Source organism: Peromyscus californicus, unplaced genomic scaffold, assembly GCF_007827085.1.
Source record: "Peromyscus californicus insignis strain IS unplaced genomic scaffold, ASM782708v3 Scaffold_21__1_contigs__length_65335640, whole genome shotgun sequence".
In the NCBI taxonomy this organism is placed as follows: domain Eukaryota; kingdom Metazoa; phylum Chordata; class Mammalia; order Rodentia; family Cricetidae; genus Peromyscus; species Peromyscus californicus.
This window is the reverse complement of record NW_026294514.1, coordinates 40,759,425-40,779,896: the sequence shown is the minus strand read 5'-3', so window position 1 is coordinate 40,779,896 and position 20,472 is coordinate 40,759,425. Positions and strand designations below refer to the sequence as shown.

Below are 20,472 nucleotides of genomic sequence, written 5' to 3'. Positions count from 1 at the left end.
TGGAGGCCCACTCAGCAGACTCGTTTACCACTGATGACTCACTCGCTTCGGGTTTTGTTGTGTGTGGCTTTTCTGAAGAAACAGCCATATTTTTAAAGGACATTTCCATAAAGGATTTCTCTTCCTCTTGTGGGGGGTAGAGCAGAAGGGGGGGGGGACAGCGAGAGGGGCTGCAAAGGAAGCAGGACCTACTTTTATGCTATTTTCAGATGAGTTAAAATCCTTGGACTCTAGATTTTTTTTTCAAAGAAAAACATCCTGTGGAGCTTCTGGAAAGGCAGTCCCCACATCCCACGCCACCCACAACTGGCCAATCTGGCTATTCCCTTGAACTCTTGAGAAGACGAGCCCCCTCTGACCCATGGTTGGAGTTTTCTGAGACTGCATCTCTCCCAGGGTGATAGTTGTTGCCTCTGTAGGGCACGTAATGCCTCAGCACCCTTCCATAGAACGCTCCTCTCTGCATGACTCTGAAGAGTAGAGAGCACAGCCAATCCTTCCAGCACTCCGGTCCAGGGTCTGTTTGGATCCTGGAGTGAGAGATGGTGGACCCTGGGGTGAGAGATGGAGCTGAATGGATGGGCCTGGGAACTTTGAGAGTGTTCCAAATCTTTCAATGTCTTTACAAAACCATTAAACACATGGTTATATTTTCTAAATTGTAAGTGCCAGTTTGAAAAAAGGAAGGGAAGCTAGAGATTTTTCCAAATTTTTCTACAAATGGCAACTGACTGAGGCAACGGAGGAGATTATGTCCTGTGTTTTCTGAAAGGAGAAAGTATTCTAAATGCAGAGGTAGTTTTGATTATTGTCTCTTTCAGGCTGGTGTCAAAGGCAAAGCCAGGATTACACATGCGTTTCAGTTTCTGGGACAGGGGACATTTTGATTAATTAGGATGCTGAGACCTCCCGCAGGAGGCTGCTTTTGCAGGCAGAATTTCCTTGGCTGACTTCTCCCGGGGGCTGGGTAGGAGTGGCTGCTGCAGTGAGACCTTGTAACTGGGAAGCAGCCCGGATCTCAGCCCTGATGGGTGGAAACAGCTGGGATGCCCGACCCCTTGGATAAAGCAGGCAAATGAACCTTTCTGCTCTCTTCATGGTAAATGCCCAAAGTGCCTTTAGACAGAATGATCAGCTGCTTTGGGGTTGAGGAGGATGACTTCTGGGAACAGTGCTTTCATGTGCCGATTAATAACAGATAAATTCTGCAAGCTGCACAGGTCAGTGATCTTGTCATTGTGTACCCATCACAGAGTGTACTTACACTTTCCTAGATGAACTGGCTATACATCTAAGCTGTGTGGTGTGACCTGATTTACTCTAGGCTATACATGTAAACTGTATAAAATATTATATGCAATGGTAACACAGCAGTATTTACTAACTAACCGTACAAAAGGCATAATAAAAATAATAGGCAATAGGAACTTTTCAGCTCCACGATATTCTTGTGTGACCATGGTGATCTATATGGCCCATTAATGACAGAAGCATAGTTATATGCAGCATGACTGTTCATATTTCCAATAATGCCTTATGATCTTTAAAGCACTGTGGGATATATATGGAGTATCTTTTTTTTTTTTTTTTTTTTTTTTTTTTTTTTTTTTTTTTTGGTTTTTCGAGACAGGGTTTCTCTGTGTAGCTTTGCGCCTTTCCTGGAACTCACTTGGTAGCCCAGGCTGGCCTCGAACTCACAGAGATCCGCCTGGCTCTGCCTCCCGAGTGCTGGGATTAAAGGCGTGCGCCACCACCGCCCGGCCTTGGAGTATCTTTTATGAGATGAGTTATACTGGGCTTAAGAGAAAGTTAAAATCAATATGTTCACATCTTGAATATGCATACAAATTTTAAGTGGATTTTTTCAAAAGTTTAACTTTATGCACATAATTTAAAATAATGCAAATCACCCTAGTTTGAAGAGTCACATAATCCCCAACCCCCTAGGCTAAGTGCATTTTAGCAGTGTCAAGGTGGTTGCCATGAATCCTTTCCCATTTGCCTGGGGAACAAATGTCCCATCCTAACTTGACAGCAACTACCGCCCTGTTTCATTCCATATTGGTGACCACCACACTGCCATTCCCAGGATCACATAGATGTGAAATCTAAACACAGGCCTCAAGGTTCTGAATGTGTCTGGATTTCAGCCTTCAGAGGATTAAAACCGAGCCAGACTGGCATTGGGAATGTTATATGTCTTCATATTCACTATTGCCGCTATAAAAGCCTGTATATCTTATTTGAGCACTCATTCCGTACCTGGAGCTGGTCTAGTCACAAAAGTTCAAAGGGATATAATTCTATTATTACCCCATTTTAAGTATGAAGAAACTGGATGCATAGGAGTTAGTAAAAATGAAAAACTCAAATCACGATGGAATCGACAGTAGTGAGAGGGGAAAATGCTGCATTTGGCAAACATTCCTCAGAACGGAAGGTTGTAAATCAATAAACACACCCCTATCCCGGTGGAAATTCTGGACTCTGGGTAGGGACTGTCTGCCCCACAGGTTGCTGTAGGTCTTTCTCTCCTATCCGTGTTAGGACCTTCTCTGGCATCTCACGTCATTCCCACAGCTTTCATGAACTTCCAAATTAAATTTTGTTCTTCTCAATTTCCAGTAACACACATTTCACTCATCTTCAGATGAGTCCCTTGGTTTGATACAGGTATACCACTTTATTCACAATCAGTAGATAACATCAAGTGTACCGTGTAGAGCTGGCACCCTCCACCTTTTTAACTCAAGGCCATCTTTCTCCTTAAGTGGATGGGAGTTACTCTCCCCCACCTTCCAGAGCCCACAACCAACCCGACAACAGCCACCAGTGGGCTGAGAAACCCCAGTGCTGTTCACGTACCGTCAGCCACACGTTAGGTGTGCTTCCAAGAGTAAGCCTCAGCACTCCAAATACACAGCCACTTCCAAAGCTGAGCTGTTCAAAAATATTCTTTCTTGGAAATGCACAGATTCTTTTCCATTCTTACTGCCTTCCGTATTTATTTGTGAAACACAAACATTGTACCTTCAAAACATATGATTCACTGTGTCTTTTCAGAGTCTTCTATATATCAGAAATGGTACTTGATTGATTTACTCAGTTAATGAATAATAAGATCCACATACATTTGCAATACATCTGTGTTTATTTTTAAGTCAATTCTTTTCAGCAAGACAACCAATTCTGCTTTCTAGGGGGGAAAAAAGCTTGTGTTTGGTCTTTGGCTCTTGTCTTAGGCCCAAATATGGAGCTTTAACTCTTGGTCTATGATGTCGGCCTTGCTACAACTACACACTGGCACATAATGCCATGACTTCGGGGCCTTCTTTTGTACATGGTCTTGTACCACCAGACAACTTCATTAAAGAAAACTCCCATTTGTCAACATACTGGCCTTTCCAAGAAGATGAGAATTCTCCCGTCAGAACCTGCAGCCTAACATACTGTTGGCTGAACTACATGGAGAGAGATGATAACCTATTTACATACTAAAAAGGTCAGCTTGGACAATCGGCAGAGATGAATTTGCCACTGGTTGCAACTGGAGCATAAGAATTAGGAAGAAGCCTGCAATTTTGCTGTCTTTTTATCTGGGCAGGCAGCAAGCGTTAGTAAATATGAGGATGTCTGCTCTAATCCAGAAGAGTAGCACCATATAGAAAAGCCCGGTGATGGACAGCTTGCTCACCCTTAGAGCCTTCCTGATTCTAAACAGGTATGTGACTGACCATGTAAAGTACATGTCAGCCCCTTACACTAAAAACTGTAATAAAGAGATGGGAATATTTGCACAATAGTTTTCCAGATTCTTAACAAAACATAAGACGTAAACCACACTGGTAGTCTCTCAGTTGTTGGCTACTTCAGCTTAAGCTGCCTCTTGCTTTGGAAAAGGAGGCGTTTAGAAGGCGAGAAACATTTCCATTGTGATCTGTCTTGTAAAGTCTCAGCAGATTTCAGTTAGCTAATGTGAACTGAAAATGTCTTCAAGGATGTCACGATAGAAGCAGAGATTTGTGCAGACATCTCTATTGTTTTTGCTCCTTATCTGTTTGGAGATCCAAGGCAGTGTCATCAGACCTTCACTTTCATTATATGTGTGTTTGTTCATGTATGTGTGGGTGTGCATGTGTCTGTGCATGTTCATGTGTGTGCTCTTGTGGTGCACATTGTATGTGTTCATGTGTCTGTGTGTCTGTTCTTGTATATACAGGTGCATGGGCATGTGTGTATGTAAATGTGTGTGGTGATAGGCATTCTGTGTGTGTGTGTGTGTGTGTGTGTGTGTGTGTGTGTGTGTGTGTGTATGTATGTGTGTACGCACATGCACACATGAGTGTGTGTACATGGAGATAAGACAACAACCTCAAGTGTCATCTTCAAATACTGTCTGCCTCCTTTGAGATAGGATCTCTGGTGCTTTGAGATATGAGCTCATCATTTGTCCTAGACTGGTTGAGCCATGAGCCCCAGGATCTCCTGCCCCCACTTCCCAGCACTGTGATCGCAAACACATGCCACCATGCCCAGCTCTTTCACATGGGTCTGGAAATCAAACTCAGGTCCTCTTGTTACGAGGCTTTACCGACTGTGCTACTGTATCTCCCTCGCCCCCTAAGCACCTCCCCTGCTCCAGGCTCCATCTTAACTGTTGGAATAGAACGCAAGAGTAAAGATGCTTTATTCTGTGGTTTGAGAGAGTCTGAGGCCAGCCAGGAACATGCTATGGAGCTGACATTGGCCCCGAACAAAATGCTTCTGCCCCCATTCACGCCCTAATGCTAGGATTACATGCCTGTCCTATCAGACCTGACTGACGTTCTGAAAGGAGATCTCACTAGTGTGGCAGTATTTATGAGCGAGGCTGAAGAGCCTCCAGATTTGATGGGGACTCATTGTGGTGAGAGCAGCCAGTCTTGGACAAGCTGCAGCCACTGTCTCTCATGCCTTAGAATGGGGAGCCATTCGGAGTTTCTGCTTAATAAAGAAGGTATGTACCACTTAAGAATTCTGAACTGAGAGTCACATTTTAGCTGAGGCTTTTCTCCCTGAAGGCCCTGCCTCAACGTCGCTCCATGTGAGGTCACTATGTATTGCCTGGACTCTACAGCATCAGCTGATGCCACACACCTTATCATGGGAACCTTCTTATATTTTATTCAGCATCACAGGGGAATTTAGGGAGACAGATGTGAACCTGGGCTTGTTCTGTCTTTATTGGTATAGAAAGTGGCTTCTAGGAGGAAACTGCTCTTTGTGTACACATAGATCCCAGATGGTTCAGCATGCCTGTCTGCTCAATATTCACATTCTTTGTGGCTCCATAGCTCATCTGACTCTTGATGTAGAAAGAGGAAAGAAAGCCAGGGATAACCTAGCACTTCACCTGCCATCCAGCAGAACCTCACAGAGAGTATCTAGACTTGGCTAATGATCAGACAAGACTAGGCCTTCCACGATGAGTTTTACATGTCTCCTGGCCTAAATTAGTTAACTGGCTTTCTAACAGTGTTGACTGGGTGTGCATCTTGCCCATCAACCAAAGGCCCTCCTCCGAAGAGATGACAGCCGCCCCGACCTGCAGCGTCTGTGCTCCGCTCACTCCACGTTCCTCTCTCTTTCAGAATACTCAGCTGAACAGGCACAGCGAGTGCTTCACCGGTCGGTCTTTATGACGTCCATGTCAGCTCACCCTTTCCGAGACCTCCCCCTGGGCTGGGAGCAGCACTGCAAGCTGCTTCCAGGTGTGGCTGATATCCAAGCCAGCCAAGTGGCCAGGTGGACAGTGGACGAGGTGAGAAGAACCATACTGGGAACTCTGGAGTGAGACCAGCCCACCGCTGGCGTCTCCTAATATCCGGGAAAATGTTCCCTGCGTGTCTCAGACTGTACATCTTCTCTATGAAGCTTAACCGTCAAATCGGAGCAGGAAGTCAGGCATGTCTTTGAAGAAACTGGGGAAGTCCACTGTCTGTCTTGTTGCTGCTGTTCTTGCCCACCCCGCCCTTACCCTAGTACCAACTCCTGGGTCTTGTCACCATCCCCATGCTAAGTAGAGCAGAGGAACCAGTCTTCCAAATCCACACCCCTGCTCTGATGGAGAAACAGCAAAGCATGAGCTCCTGTGCTTAGAAACCTCTTTGGGAAAGCACTGCCCTGCCCCAGACATGCTAGACCCTGAGCAATCCTGTGTGCTCCCCTTCAGAGCAAGTGTCTGCCCCCATGGTTTCTTCCTCCATACTATAGGATTACAAGTAAACCTCGAGTTGATTTTTAGTGGATCTATTGTTAAAACATTGGGTAAGATGTTTTATGGTGGGGAGAGTCAGGTACGATTTTACAATATTGGTTTTTAATATAATCATGCCTTACAACATTGCTTTTCAGCATAGGTCAGTTAAGCCTCATTGCTTGCTATAGTGCTGGAGTAAAACCTCCTATTTAACAGGTTCATTTTAAGGGAGTACATTGTTTGACTAATAAAGATGTCATGGCACTGGCTGGCCTCAGACGATGCTCTTTCAACCTAGTCAACCCTCGTCTTCTCTGAGGTTCGAGCTAGATCTGGAACTAAATTAGCTCCCAAACATTCATCAAGCACCTAGTCCAATCACCTTCCCTTGGTATGGATTAGGCTTCTCTTTCTCAGAGTCTTGCCCCTACGGCTGTGCGGACTTGGGAAGCCTGGAGCAAGCTCTGTGCGCTACTCCCCAGAGACCTCGACTGAAAGCCTGGGATTTCGCTTTTCCCAGGTTCCTCCTACAATGGGCAGAGAGACAGCAGTCATTGTTCCTCAACATGCTATGTCTACATACCTACCTCTTTTCCATTCTGTGGAGGGATGGGTCCATATTATCTTGGTAGTAGAGAGTTGAGTCAATGGGCTAGAGAATACAGGGGAGAATGAAATAACAGGGTTCTGTTCCTAAGAGAGTAGTTGGGTTTGTGCCTTCTTGGGGAATTGCGCAAGTTTGCTAAGTGTGCTCATGACCAAGGCAACTGAATGAAAGCCTTCTGTGTTTATGATGAAATCATATGTGAGTGGCACTGAGCAAATGGGGAGTTCCAATTGACAAGCAGTTCCTTACTACCGCTAAGCTAGTCATTTAATGTTCTTCCATTTGGAAAGTAAGGCTGGAATTGGCTCCTCCCCTCTCAATAGACCCTCAGCTCATGACCCTCACATGGTCAAAAATGTATATTAGGATAACGATGGCAAGGCACAAAGACAAAGACATTGAGATGGCCAAAACTTAAGTGGCTTTCTTAGGGCCATGTAGTCAGTCCCAGCCCTGAGCTGGCATTGTCCTACTGTGCCCACACTGGACATAGAGGAAGCTAACCCACAAAAGGGGAGAGTGGCTGTGTGCAAGGGTGACTAGAGAGGATGGCCCCGGGCTCAGTCAGAAGCTGTAGTCTGCTTGGTTCTTGGGCACAAAGTCCCTTTCTAAGCAGGATGATTCAGGGAGACGGGAATGATTTTCTTCAGAGAGAGCCAAACCAAGGAAAGGAAGATGCCCACTGTGTTGGTTAGGAGCCCCCCAGAATGGCAGGGGGTCTAGACTGGGTTCTGTGGTGAGAAACATCTGACTTCAGTGCTTGTTTTAAAATCAGACTCAATGCACAGGGAAGTAGACAAGACACAAAAGATGAAGAATAAAGTGAGCCGAATGTGATTCCTTTTATAGTCTCAGGACTAAATGCTTCATTAGGATAATAGCCTGAGATCTGCAAGGCCAGGAAGCGTCTCTGGAACAGTGGAGAACAGTGGTGCTTTTGGAGGAAGGACCAGTGTAGATGCTGTCAGAAGAAGGACCAGTGTAGCAATAGACTGAAGGGGCTTTTCTAAGGGGTCATGAAGAATTCAGGGTGAGAGTCTATGGAGTGATACAGTTATAGATGGTAAGTGAGGTATTGCCATTAGAGGGTGTAGGCAAGGATTTGAGGGGAGTGCTTCCTGAGAGCATAATGTTGTCCAGAGACAGCCTCTGAGGAACCAAGAATTGAGAAGGGGTCAACTGAGGATCCAGAAGGCTCCAGAGAGGCAGGCCTGCACAGTGGTCAGTAGTCCATAGGACAAAGGCTCCGAGAGGAAGCAAGTCATGGGCTTTTTGAGAAACACCTCGGGCCTTCAAGATATTGCGAGTTATTACCCTAAGAAGTAAAACGTGTAGTGCCGAGACCGTCAGTCTGGGGACCAGAGAGTCCCATGTGAGATCTGCAAGCTTGCATACCTAAGTGTCTCTTATAATGGAGGAAGGGATGCTTTTGTCTACTTCTCAGGAGAGATGGAGCCAGAGAACGGAAGCCCTGCCAGGACCACGAGACAGTGGAGAGGTGACGGGGAAGGAGGGCTCTGGTCTGTTCAAGTTTAGCCTTTAATGAAAATGCAAAGAGGCTGAAGTGCTACAAAGGCTTGTTACGAAGGTGATTCCAGTCCCTGAATTCTCTGTCATGGAGCATGTGCATGCTCTGCCCCTCACTGCAGGAAGACACGTTAGGGCCTTTAGATTAGTGGAAAAGTCACAGGGAGGCCAAGTGTCTTGTCTCAAGTACCCCTGCCCCTGGCTCTTTCTGGTGCCCTGTAGCCATGCTTTCCACAGGGATGTATTCTAGAGATGCCCTTCACAGGACTTGCAAAAGCCCAGCCTTGACAGCTACTAGTAAGATGCGCTTGAGAAAAAGAACAGCCAAGACTTATTTCTGGGTCCCTAATCACCATGCACATTTCCCCAACACTGAAATATACCCTCAAGCATGATCTTTGATGGATTTAAAATGTGAGTTTAGTGGTATGTTCTGTGTCTTTGAAAATGAGGCAGTTCTCTCAAGGGATCCGCATGGTGGGGTGGGGGCATTCAGTAAGTACCGTTACCAGTAGGTACCATTATCAACAGGATGTGAGGTTGCTCTGGACACCACAACAAGAATGGCAACCGGGGAGGGTTCATTTGAAAAGGCAGTCCAGGTCTGACCTGCATTAAGAGAGCTGTTTCTGGGCTTTGTTACCAGTGGACATGATAGAGGGGAGTCCCCAGGGACAAGGTATGCTACAATGAACTCAGGCACCCTGTGTTAAGTGCCATTCAGTGAGATCCAGCATGGGGCATCTATAGCAGAAGCTGAAGAGAGAGAAGATCCCCTTTGTCTCCACCCTGGCCTGGGAGGGAGACCTCTGCTCCACATAACGCTGCCTGTGAAGAGAAGCCAGCTCGGGCCCTTTGTCACTCTCCACAGAGCTGAGGGCCGGCTTTATCTCTGTTGTCACCATACCTGTCTCTGCCGCCACCGCACTGTCTGCAAAGTGTGGGGAGGCTGTGAAGTCGATTCAGTGGCTATGAAAGGAAAGGCAAGAACACGTGGCGATATATTATATGTCATAAATGTGATTGTTTTGTAACACTACATTAGAGGTGAGGGTGTGAGAACACATTATCTACTGTGGAAGCCGTATTTCTCACTCTGGGACAGGCACATAGTCTGCATAAGAATACAAGATGGTTGGAATAAGGACTAACTTTTTTTTTTTTTAGGTTTGTTTTTTTTTACATCTTCATATCAAAGCTTCGTACTCAGAGTAGGTGATTGGCCACCTGTGTGGCGAGTGAATGAATGAATGAATGAGTGAGTGAATGCTCGGTCCTATCCTCATACACTGTAGAGTGTACATTTACCATCCCAGGCACAGCTGAGTTTTGTTTGGCTCACATGCAGGCACTTATACCTCTTCCATTCTGAAACGGTACTTAAAGTACCACATATAAATTGTCCTGCTCTCAACCAAGTGCTCCCTAAAAGTTCATTAACTATAAAAGGTGGCAGTCGCTTTCAAAGCAGGCTTTACACGGGAGGAAGGCAGTGTTTCGAAAAACCCAGGGTACTGCTGGCTAAGCATAGCAGCCTTCTGCAATTGGACCCTTCAAAAAAGGGCAAATAAACTCTGCCAAAAAAAAAAAAAATTCAAGAGAGTCAGAGTGGAAACACAGTCCCCAGTGGATTTCCAGGCGGCCCGATCCAGCTCACATCTCCAGGCTCAGCAAGAGAGGAGCACCATCATTCGGGAAGATGGAAGAAACAGCCCACTGCAGAAGAGATGCATGCTGAGTGCCAGAGAGGAAGCCGGGGAAAGTAGGTCACGGGGGGACGTGAGTTGGGTAAAGTCGGAGGCTGGTAGAAGAGCCCAGGCAGAGTCATCCTTCTTAGTCCCCAGACTGCTGTCTCATGCCTACAATTAACTTGCTCGGAGCCCTTCCAAAACAAAGCCGGGTTTGGGGACACGGTACAGAACAGTGTGCGCTCCGAAGAACATGGAAAACAGGCACCTGTCAGTTCCTGTGCCCAGGGTGATCCCTAGAACCATGGCTAACAGTACGGACTCACAGAGCAAACTCCAGACCAGGGATGTGCCCTAGGATCCGAGCCAAGGGCACAAGTCTATGTAACAACTTCCCACATCGTGGGTGTTCTTCAGAGTCGGCCATGGTCTGGGTCCCCACAATGTTTCCCCGGGGTACTTGTTACTTTGAAAAGTAGACCCACCTCACAGCTATCATTTGAGGGGTAGTTGCAAATTATAACTGTTTCTTCCCTCAGAGAGTTCACTCTCACTGAGCAGTAGTCCCCATTTTATCATACATTTGTAGGAGAAAGGGTCTTTGAATGGGAAAGTGAAAAGGAAGGCCTTCCATATTATTCTATGGTATGGAAACATTTCACCACTTACATTTGCAAAATCTGTAGCCAAACAAAGCCTACAGGTTTTGTTAAAATTCAACATACAATTTACTTTTAGGGAAAGGAAGTACTAATAATTCTGAAGAAGGCTTCTGGATGTTTTTAAGATCTGGACGAAGACTTTTTCCTCAGGAGATTTCATGGCATTGTTCTTTACCATCAGAGAGAGAGAGAGAGAGACAGAGAGAGAGAGAGAGAGAGAGAGAGAGAGAGAGAGAGAGAGAGAGAGAGAGAGAGAGAGAGAGAAGGAGGAGGAGGAGGAGGAGGAGGAGGAGGAGGAGGAATCTTTCCAAAAAGTGGAGCCCCTGAGACAGGTGGTGAGGCCCAGGAGGCAGAGATGCCCTTCTGTATACAGAGAGCGAAGGTGGAGAGCCCGGGCCCCCAGGGAACTGTGACAGTGGCACTGGAGCAGGTATTGTCACCCCTCGGCAGCCCGTGCTCCATTCTGCCCATGCTTTGGTTTCACCTGTTATTTATCCCCATCAGAACCCTGTTTACCTTTCCAGTTGGTGGTGAGTTCTTGGTCAGCTATGCTGAAGAAGAGGAAGGAGTCCTTGTAATGCTGGCAGAGGGGGACTCGGTGACATATGCAAATGATCAGCACAACTTGGCACCTTTTTGCAGTGAGCAGCTCTTGGCACAAGGAGTAAGAAGATGTCTTAGCCAACTGCTGCAGCTTGTCACAAGAGGCCCACTGTCCCTGTGACTGACATGCTTTCCACACACAGAGGTCATGACTGAGGTAGAGCAAAACTTTGGTCTTGAACCAAGTCCTGGTCAACCTTTTTTTTTCCTCCCATGATATTGAGTGATTCTTCCAGTGGAAGAGTCACTCCAAGCATTAGATCTATCCCCAAGGGGCCTTTGACAGCCTATGGAAAGACCTTTTGGATGTCACAGCTAGAAGGCAACATTGCTATTCACAGCTAGGGATTAGAGGCCAGGGGTGTGAGCAAATGCCCCACAGTATAGAGAAGCACTCTACAGCAGAATTGCCTATCCCAAGGAATTCATGGAGCTGAGACTGAGAAACCCTCCATTCCCAGACTGTCTAGTCAGAAGGAATTGACTTCTGTACCACCTCCTCCCTCAGCAGCCAGATCTGCAGACCTTCATGCTTTCTATTAGCTGTAGGTGATGCCCTACCCACTGACAGTGGCCTCAGGAGTCCAGGAAGACACTGAAGGCTCACCTCTCCAGCTCTCCCTGGCCTTGTGGTACCAGCCCTCACTGCACAACAGCATCCTCTCTGAGCTCTGAAAATAAATGCCCAGTGCTTGGACCCAGTCCAACTCCATTCATTTGTAATCTCGATGGCTGAGTCCATGTTCCAGTCAGGCTGCAAGCTCTGCAGGAGATGGTGATGTGTGGCCAAGCTGAGAACCTGGACTTCGGGCTCCTGGCTGCCGGCTGCTAGAAGCACAAATCTATCCCCAGAGACCACACCACCTTGCTTTTCCCCATTCATCTTCTGCTCTTCAGACTCTTTACTGTTGCTCATACCTGTCCTGTTTCTGGGCTGGCTCCTGGGAATCTCACATCTGTCAACCATTTTAATCCCAGGAAATACTGTGTGTATCAAAGGAGCCTCTCCTCCAGGATCCTTCCCTGACTTTCCCCGAGCTTCAGTCTTTCCATCCAAATGCCTTTGCATCTCTCCTACAGGTCACACATGTGACATGCTTATTATAGTGACGGGCAAGCTGTGCCTTATGTGACATTCTCCTTTCCTTCCTCTCTGTGACCTGAGCCTTAGACTCAACAATACTTCAGTCCCATTCAGAGGTGTGCCCATCACAAAGCCCTCAGACATAGTCATGGTCAATGTTTTCAGCCAAGAGAGTAGCTTAGGGAAGGACTCAGATGTGTTAAAGTCCTGGGCTCTAGAGACCCAACTTCAGCCACCTCTACCACTGCTGACACTTGCCCCAGTTTCCCACCAATGTGACTTGAACAGTGGCCTTTCATAGCTTTCATCAATTCCCCGTCGATACCCAACGTATGTCCCATGCTTCCTATTCATAGGAAAACCACCCATATTAATTGTCTGCAAACTGACAAAGATTCCTCCACCAGTGCCCTCTGGGAGCATGGGGCTTTCCGTGGACCACTAGTCTGATCACACTTGCACCGAAGTCTTCCCACAGTGGGATGTTTGTTCGTGGCAGCCTGCTGGATGCTTAGGGAAGCTTCCTAAAATTCACAACCTCCCTTCCACCTTAGAAGGATAATCACAAATTAATTTTGCTGAGCTAGACTTGTAGAGATGGGTTGAGGAAGGCAGACACTGAGCACATGCCGAGTGTCCCCCAAAAGAAAATATGCTGAACTTTTTGAGTTCCCACAGACTAAATGTGGCCAGGAGAACACAGGTGCATCTTCTGGGTGATGGTCCTCACTATTCTGAGCCCCAAGAATAGTCATCTCAACTCTTGGTGTCCATTTCTGTCCTGAGGGGAACAGGGTCCACTGATCTCTGGAGAGTCTTGGAGGGAGTAAGTGCTCTCAGGAGTTAGTGACAGGGCAGATGTTGGTATAAGGACCTGTGCTCTTCAGCTGTCTCCAGAGCTTCTCATGAAAGGGACAGGCTGGTGCTCACCATCAAGTCGAACCAGGAGGTAGCAAGGGAAAATAAGCCAGTTCCCCTAAGCTCCTAACCCCAAGAACCCATGTACTCCAACCCCAGCTTGGGGCCAGCCTATGCCACAGCCATGCTAGATCTGTCAAAACATCATAACATCCACTTATCCAGCCCACACTTCATCTTATCTGAACAGGCAGTGTCTGTTGGGGACAGTTGGTGGCTATCTGCACTGTAAGTCAGGTCTTCAAGCTATCTCACTACACGGAAATTAGTGTGTGTGTGTGTGTGTGTGTGTGTGTGTGTGTGTGTGTGTGTGTGTGTGGTGTGCATGTGTGTGTGGTGTATGTTTGTGTGTATGTGTGTGGTGTGTATGTGGTGTGTGTATGTATGTGTGGTGTGTGTGTGTGTGTATGTGGTGTGCATATGTGTGTGTTATATGTGTGTAGAAGGAGATGAGTCATCAGGTAAGAGGGGAAAGTTGAAGAGAGTGATTTCCAGAACTCAGGACTTGGGAATAGGCAGCCTGAGTTCCAAATTCTCTGCTGATAACTGGCTGAGTAGGACTATTAAGTTGTTAAGCCTCTCTGGGCTTTTATCATCATTTATGTGAGAATCTAGTTCAGCATGATGCATGGAGTTTCCATGGTTGCCAGGTACCTGGAGAGGTATGCTAGAGCCTCCCCCAGTGATGCTTAAAGGGGGAACTTGCTATTTCGGAGTACCTGTAAGCAAGATGTTCCTAGCATCCTGATGGCCCTATGATAACCACTCTCCACAGCCACCAGCCCCACATGATTAGGAGGACCACATATTGGAAGTCTTCCCAGTGCCAGAGCCCTATACAGATTTGGTCATCACTGTCCCCTTATCAACATACCCTGTGTAGGCCAGCCTGGTGATAAATGGACAGAAAAGACACTGGGGGCAGAACACAGCTAATGAGCGAGGGGGATAAAAGGTTGTATGATTTGATAGTGACTGTTTAAATTGCAAGCGTTTGGGACTTGGAGCACGTTTCATTCACACAGCGAGTTACTTCAACCTTCAAAGTATTTCAGGTGCGTGTTTTAAAATTTAGCTTTTCATCCTGTGTTGTAGGTGGCTGAGTTTGTACAGTCTCTTCTGGGCTGTGAAGAACATGCCAAGTGCTTCAAGAAAGAGGTAATAAATGGAAAAATTAGATATATTTTTGTACTTCTAGCTAGGCCCAGGAGTGCTTTGCTTCTATCTCCTTAAGTGTAAATAAGAGCAGTTGGATGGAGGAGGCGAGAGAAAGGGAGCACAGAAAAACCCAGCAGTGGAGCTTGTGCTTGGCCATCCTTACCCTTACTGTCATAGGATGCTGGGTGCTCTGCTCAGATCATTGGGTGGGAGAGTAGGTGCATTAGATAATTAGTGTCTATGGGAGCTGTGAAGGCTTCATGTTGGTGACTTTAGGGAGCCTTGGGGGGAGGGATGAATTCTCTGCTTTACAGTGAGAGTGAGACCAGCCCATCCCCCTGCCTCCACCTGCTTCAGAATGGATGTAAGAAGCATCCTTGTGTGGCATTGCTGCTTCCTGCTTCCTCATGGTTGGTCGTGTCCTCAATTGCTTAGCATTTTTCAAAAGCCAGAATCCATAATCCCAGGGGCTGCAAAAAATACCGGGATCTACTGTAGATGATAAAATAATGATGACGATTATCTATCACGTGACCGCTACAAGCCTGCACTGCATTGAGCTTCTTACAGAGGTCCTTTGTCCTCTGAACACTGTAGAGGTGGTTTACCTTAGAGGCCATCCTCAGGAAGTCCAGGAACAGTGGGAAGGGGCAGTGTTGTAGACTCCCCTCTCGGAAGATTCTACAGCTTTAATTAGTGCTCCAGGAAACTTAGATCCTAGGGAATGTTTACAGCATGACATCCCCTTTGAGTTCAGAGCTTACACGATTCAAGGGACATCTTCTTGAGGTCCTGGGTTCTGAGACCCTCAGAGTCCTGCAGCTTTTTGATACCATCCAACAAAGCTCAGTGTTTTTGTGGTTCCACCGGAGTGCAACACAGCTTGGGCAGACCTTACCCAGGCTTGCACACAGCCTGTTCTCTTCGTTAGCAATCCACAAGACCTAGTTTGTCTCTGAGTCTTTCTGTATGATAAATATAAAACCCTTTCTGGGAGTTTTCAAGCCCGATACCTGCTGACCCCTGTGGGAAAATCACTGGAACCCCCTTGCTCCTCCCTATCTAAAACACACAGACTTACGGGATGGGACCGCTAAAGTAAACCAACCAATTGGGCCTTAGTAAGCAATATAGGGAGGACCCTCTCCTCTGGGTCCACGAGGCACTGCCTGGGACCCCAGCTTTGCCTCTGAGAAGCTGTGTGACACTGGGAACATCTTTACACTGGACATTCCAGGTTTCCTCATCTACCTCACAGGATCATCAGGAGAGTAAAACACGTACGGTAGATTATAGCAGATTCCTGCATCTCCACACACGCTCACTGTCTTCTTCACCATCACTGCCTCATTTTCATGACAACTGATGCCTGGCCAGTGCTTTTTGCCTGAAAATGCAGGTGCTGAACCCAGGTCAAGGTGGGGAAAGAGGTGTAATGACTCTTCCCTGCCTCGGAGAACAGGGATTTGATCCCCAGAAAAGCATTTTATTCTCTTAAATGGCTGTGTCTTCATCAGATAATACATCATAGAGGTATTTTTATGAGCTTTTATAAGTGTTTAAAAAGCCTAACCAAGAACCCCAAGTACGTCATCCTTCCATCAAAAGGATCACCACAGTCAAGGAGGCATTGACTGTAAGAGGTTCACGCTGTTGGGTTGGGGGGGTCGGGGTTTGCGTGCATGGCTCTGGTTCACAGAGGGATTGCCATAGAAAACCCTTTCATCCCAGTCTCTGGTTCTACAGCCAAGAGTCAGCTGACCTAGGTAACTATATAAAGTATGTATATCATATAGGGACAGGTGCCCCCAAGCAGTCCACAAGGACAAGCTCTGAGGTCCCTAGGCCTCCAAGAAGCTGAGAACCAACACAGTCTACATGGTGACTATTCATCATCACATGACTCAGGAAAGCTGTCCCACATGTAGCCACATGCTTTCCTAACTTAAAAAACATTTAACTGTCAAATGAGGATCGAGCATACTCAAAGTATACAACATGGTGTTTTATACACATCTATGCAAGTACCATATGCACATGATTACCACAATGAAGGTCATCAATACATCCATCACTCCCAAATTTGGACTGGAGCCAAGAATCATTCTCATATTGTTTCTAAAAATTAATAAATGAGATAATGTTACATGTTTTTTCTGTTTAGTGGGTTTTGTTACAGAAAGGAAATGAAGTTATTGAAAAGCTAAAGGGATAAAATTCAGACAAATCACTATTCTGATAGCCAAAGATAACTTCTTTTGCTATTGGGGAGTCAAGGTTTCAAATATTTTAGTATCATTTTGTATGTATGGTGTGCATGTGTGTCAGTGTGGACACATGCTGCAGCATGTATGTAGAGGTCAGAGGACAATGTCAGGTGTCTTTTCTGTCGCTCCACTGTGGGTTCTAGAGGTTAAACTCAGGTCATCAGGTTCAGCCGCAGCTACTTCTTCCCCCTGAGTCCTACAATGACCCAGGGTTTCTGATATTTCAAATATGTGTTCATACAGTTTTATTTTTAAAAACTAGAAGATCTTTGTTGTCATAATATATATGACTGCTTAACGATTTGTGAAATTGCACAGATCACAGAATGTTTCTTTGAAACACGTGTTAAGGGGTTGTGTTGTGTAGCATCCCACACTGCAGCTAAATTACAATTTTTTCCCTTCTGTTGCTACAACATGAGGTTGTTTCCAGTGTTCCACACCCTCAGTGATACCAGACAGAGCCTGCACATGGTGCCTTACTCTCTGGAGATTTACTTGGTGGTACTTTGAAAGCTCTTGGTACATTCAGGCCAAAAAAAAATGTTGAAACATAACAATGGAAGTCTGTGCTGGCACAAATTAATGTATTGAGTCTATATTTAACAAACTGAGAACCTTCTAATTTAATTTGACTCCTTTATTCTGTGAGCACAATGTTGTTGATCTGCCTTGAGTCAAATGGGGGTGGGGTGACTCTAGCAAGGCCACATGGATTTAGTGTCACACACTGTACCCAGGAAATGCTACTGGTGGATAAACAAGCTCCAGTGTGGAATAATTATATTTGTGATTGTTTATTTATTCACAGCAGATAGATGGCAAAGCCTTCCTGCTTCTGACCCAGGCAGACATCGTTAAAGTGATGAAGATCAAGCTGGGCCCAGCACTGAAGATTTATAATTCTATCCTGATGTTCAGGAACTCCCAGGATGTCACTGAAGATGATGTTGCCTCGGGCCCAGAAGCCAGGAGATAAACGTGCTCCTGAACATCCTCTGATACTGGGACTTGTGCCTTCGGAAACATGGTTGGCCGCCAATGTCCCCATGGTCATACCCTTTAAAGTGTTTGGTTTAGGTGTATGGAAGACTTTGGCAAATGGTGAAATGCCAATGACTCAGACACTTAGTTAGGTCCAAGTGTTGGTTTGGGTGCCATCCTTACTGCAACAAACAGACAGACTGAAGAAGCTGTCCACATGTCTGTCCTCTACCCCCCCCCCTCGAGAGAGAGAGAGGGGGGGAGGAGAGAGAGAGAGAGAGAGAGAGAGAGAGAGAGAGAGAGAGAGAGAGAGAGGGAGGGAGAGAGAACCACTCTCCATTCTGCAAGCGTTAAGTGTCTCAAGTGGTAAAATGCCAGATAATCAATTCATTAATCCATCATTAATGCGTTCAACACAAACACATCCAAGCACAGCTCACATCTATCATCTAGGTGTGGCGAGTCTAAGAGATGGGAGCCTGGTGCTTCCAAGAAGACTCCTGAGGTTTCTGTGCCCTTAACTCAGGAAAGTATGAATCTTTTATAAAGTGCTAATATGCACATTGTTTTCTTAATGCTCACTTTTATTCCTTTCACCATTCCTTGGTTATGGTTCCAAGGTGCCCCGGAGCCTACTCCGAGGAGTGTGCCTAGAAGTAGCAGCAGAGTAGTTGGGCATTTCAGGAACCAGATGAGGTCCACCAGAGGACCTGCCATCAGGGCTGTCTCCAGAGTTTGTTCTAACAACGGCATTGGCCAATGACCCACTTGAATGAACTCCTTTCTGTTCCCACTCTGATGAAACAAACTTCAGAACGAACTCCTCCCTCATCTGTTGATGCTGGAGCAAGTGTGTCAGGTTCTGGTTTCATCTCCAGAGGCATGGCAGCAGGGCGGAGGACCTCCAGAGAGCAGTTCAGGATCTGTTGTTTGGCTGAATTCTTCTGACCCGTTCTCAGACTTCCGTCATGTTTTAGAAGTGAGTGTGTCTGAGGTTGGAGCTGTGAACAGATCACGTCATAATTATGAAAAAGAAGAACCCCAAGTCTACAACTGTTTCTGCTCTTTCACATAGTAGCATCTACAACTGCCTTCCTGGAAGCAAGACTCATCCTTTAGGGGTGGGAACCAAAGGGGAAGCCATGAGAAAGAAGCAGATCTGACAACATCTTTCTGCTACATTAGTAACATTCTCAATTTAACGAAGTTGATTCTGCCCAGTGAATTTCTTTAACTTTAGGTCACTGAAGAAGAAAAAAACTTGAAAGCATATATATTGCATTCTTTAAATGCTTACCTAAACGTAAATTTAATATACTATCAGGTGATGTAAATTTGTTTCTGTGATGTTTTGTTTTTCTCTTTTTTTGGAGACTTCCACATGCAATAAAAATTCCTGCTTCTACTGTTAAAGTTTTAATATATTTTAAATGTTAATAAATACATAAAAAGCAGCCTCTCTTTGTCTTACTGGATGTGTGATCATAGCCTGTGCCTGCCTTACAGTCTGGGGTCTGTTTCTTTTCCTCAGCTGTGGAAGAACAGAGGTAATTGTCTGCATTGGCCAGCAGAGGAACTTGCTGGTTTTGACTGCTGTGTTCTCTTAGGGAAACAGTTAAGATATTAATAGTGTGAGAGACTAAGTTGGAAAGCTTTTTAATTAATACAGGCTTTATAATTGCTCATTTTATAGAAGACCTGAGACTTGTAGCTCAGATACTTGCTACAAGGATAATTCATCAGTAATGCCCAGAATAGAAGAAATGACAGCAAGTGGAACTGGGGTTGAACTATCTTTCCTGGAAGACAGTGAGATCAGGTATAGATAGATCTAGATCTATCTATATACCCAATCTCAGCATCTCCACAAAGGAAACTCATATCCCTCCACCTGAGAAAATGCCACCACTGAAGTAGCTAACCAAGCCATGAAGTCAGTCACCTGAGTATGCCTATTCCTGTGGTGTAAATTCTACCACCACAGCATCACTGGGGTAGAAGGAGAGGTACACAGTCAGTTCTCACATGCTACTCTCTGCAGGTCCAGTATTCTACAGGTACTCTATGATCCAGCCCGGCTCATCCCTTCTGTCCTCTCTCTCTTTGACGTCTCATGCTAGATTTAGACTGGACTTCTTTCTTCTAAGTTCACCATGCTCTTATTGGTGGGTACCCTCCATCATGGTACATCCTGCTTCATAGTGAGCTCAGTATCTCAGTAGTCTTTCTTGAATCTTCACTGTAGGTGACCCCATGGCAACCAGTAGCTCCGTTTCTATTATATGATACTCTTCAGTGGTATTGCTACATCTTTAACTCTTCTGGTCTCTCTGGAAGAGGTGTAGATAGCCTAAGACAGTCATGTTTATTACTGACTCCCTGTGCTGAATGTTATGTCTGGCTCTTAGTGGACATACAGCTGTCTGCTGTGTCAACGAATGAAGCAAGACAATCAAATTCCAGCTTTCCGTCCACCTAGATGAGGGTAACACTCCATAAAGTGGAAAATGGTGCCTACATGGGGAATTTGTTTTTAATTTTGATTTGGAGAATATATGTATGTATGTAAATGTAAGCAACACATAAGATGTTGGTATATAAAGCAGAATGGGTGTCTGCAAAGTGACAGCTATTTCTTTATGTCGGCAGTGGAATAAACTTGCTACGGAAAACTGTAAGTTCCTTCCGTTCAAGGCATTTTTTTCCCTCCATCCACACATGCCTGCCTGTACTCTC

At 45.8% G+C, this 20,472-nt stretch overlaps 1 protein-coding gene across 2 annotated transcripts in view; it reads left to right on the top strand.

Annotated features, from left to right (window-relative positions):
- Positions 1 to 19,375, top strand: part of L3mbtl4 (L3MBTL histone methyl-lysine binding protein 4) — a 448,777-nt gene extending 429,402 nt beyond the window's left edge. Inside the window, exons 16-18 of one of the 2 annotated variants that reach the window (XM_052750167.1) lie at positions 5,631 to 5,800; positions 14,423 to 14,485; positions 17,564 to 19,375. In XM_052750167.1, coding sequence (XP_052606127.1) covers positions 5,631 to 5,800; positions 14,423 to 14,485; positions 17,564 to 17,731 — 401 coding nt within the window. In that variant the 3' untranslated portion in view covers positions 17,732 to 19,375. The remainder of the gene's footprint in view (positions 1 to 5,630; positions 5,801 to 14,422; positions 14,486 to 17,563) is intronic. The other variant, XM_052750168.1, reaches the window with a different exon arrangement.
- Positions 19,376 to 20,472: the final 1,097 nt, after the last annotated feature.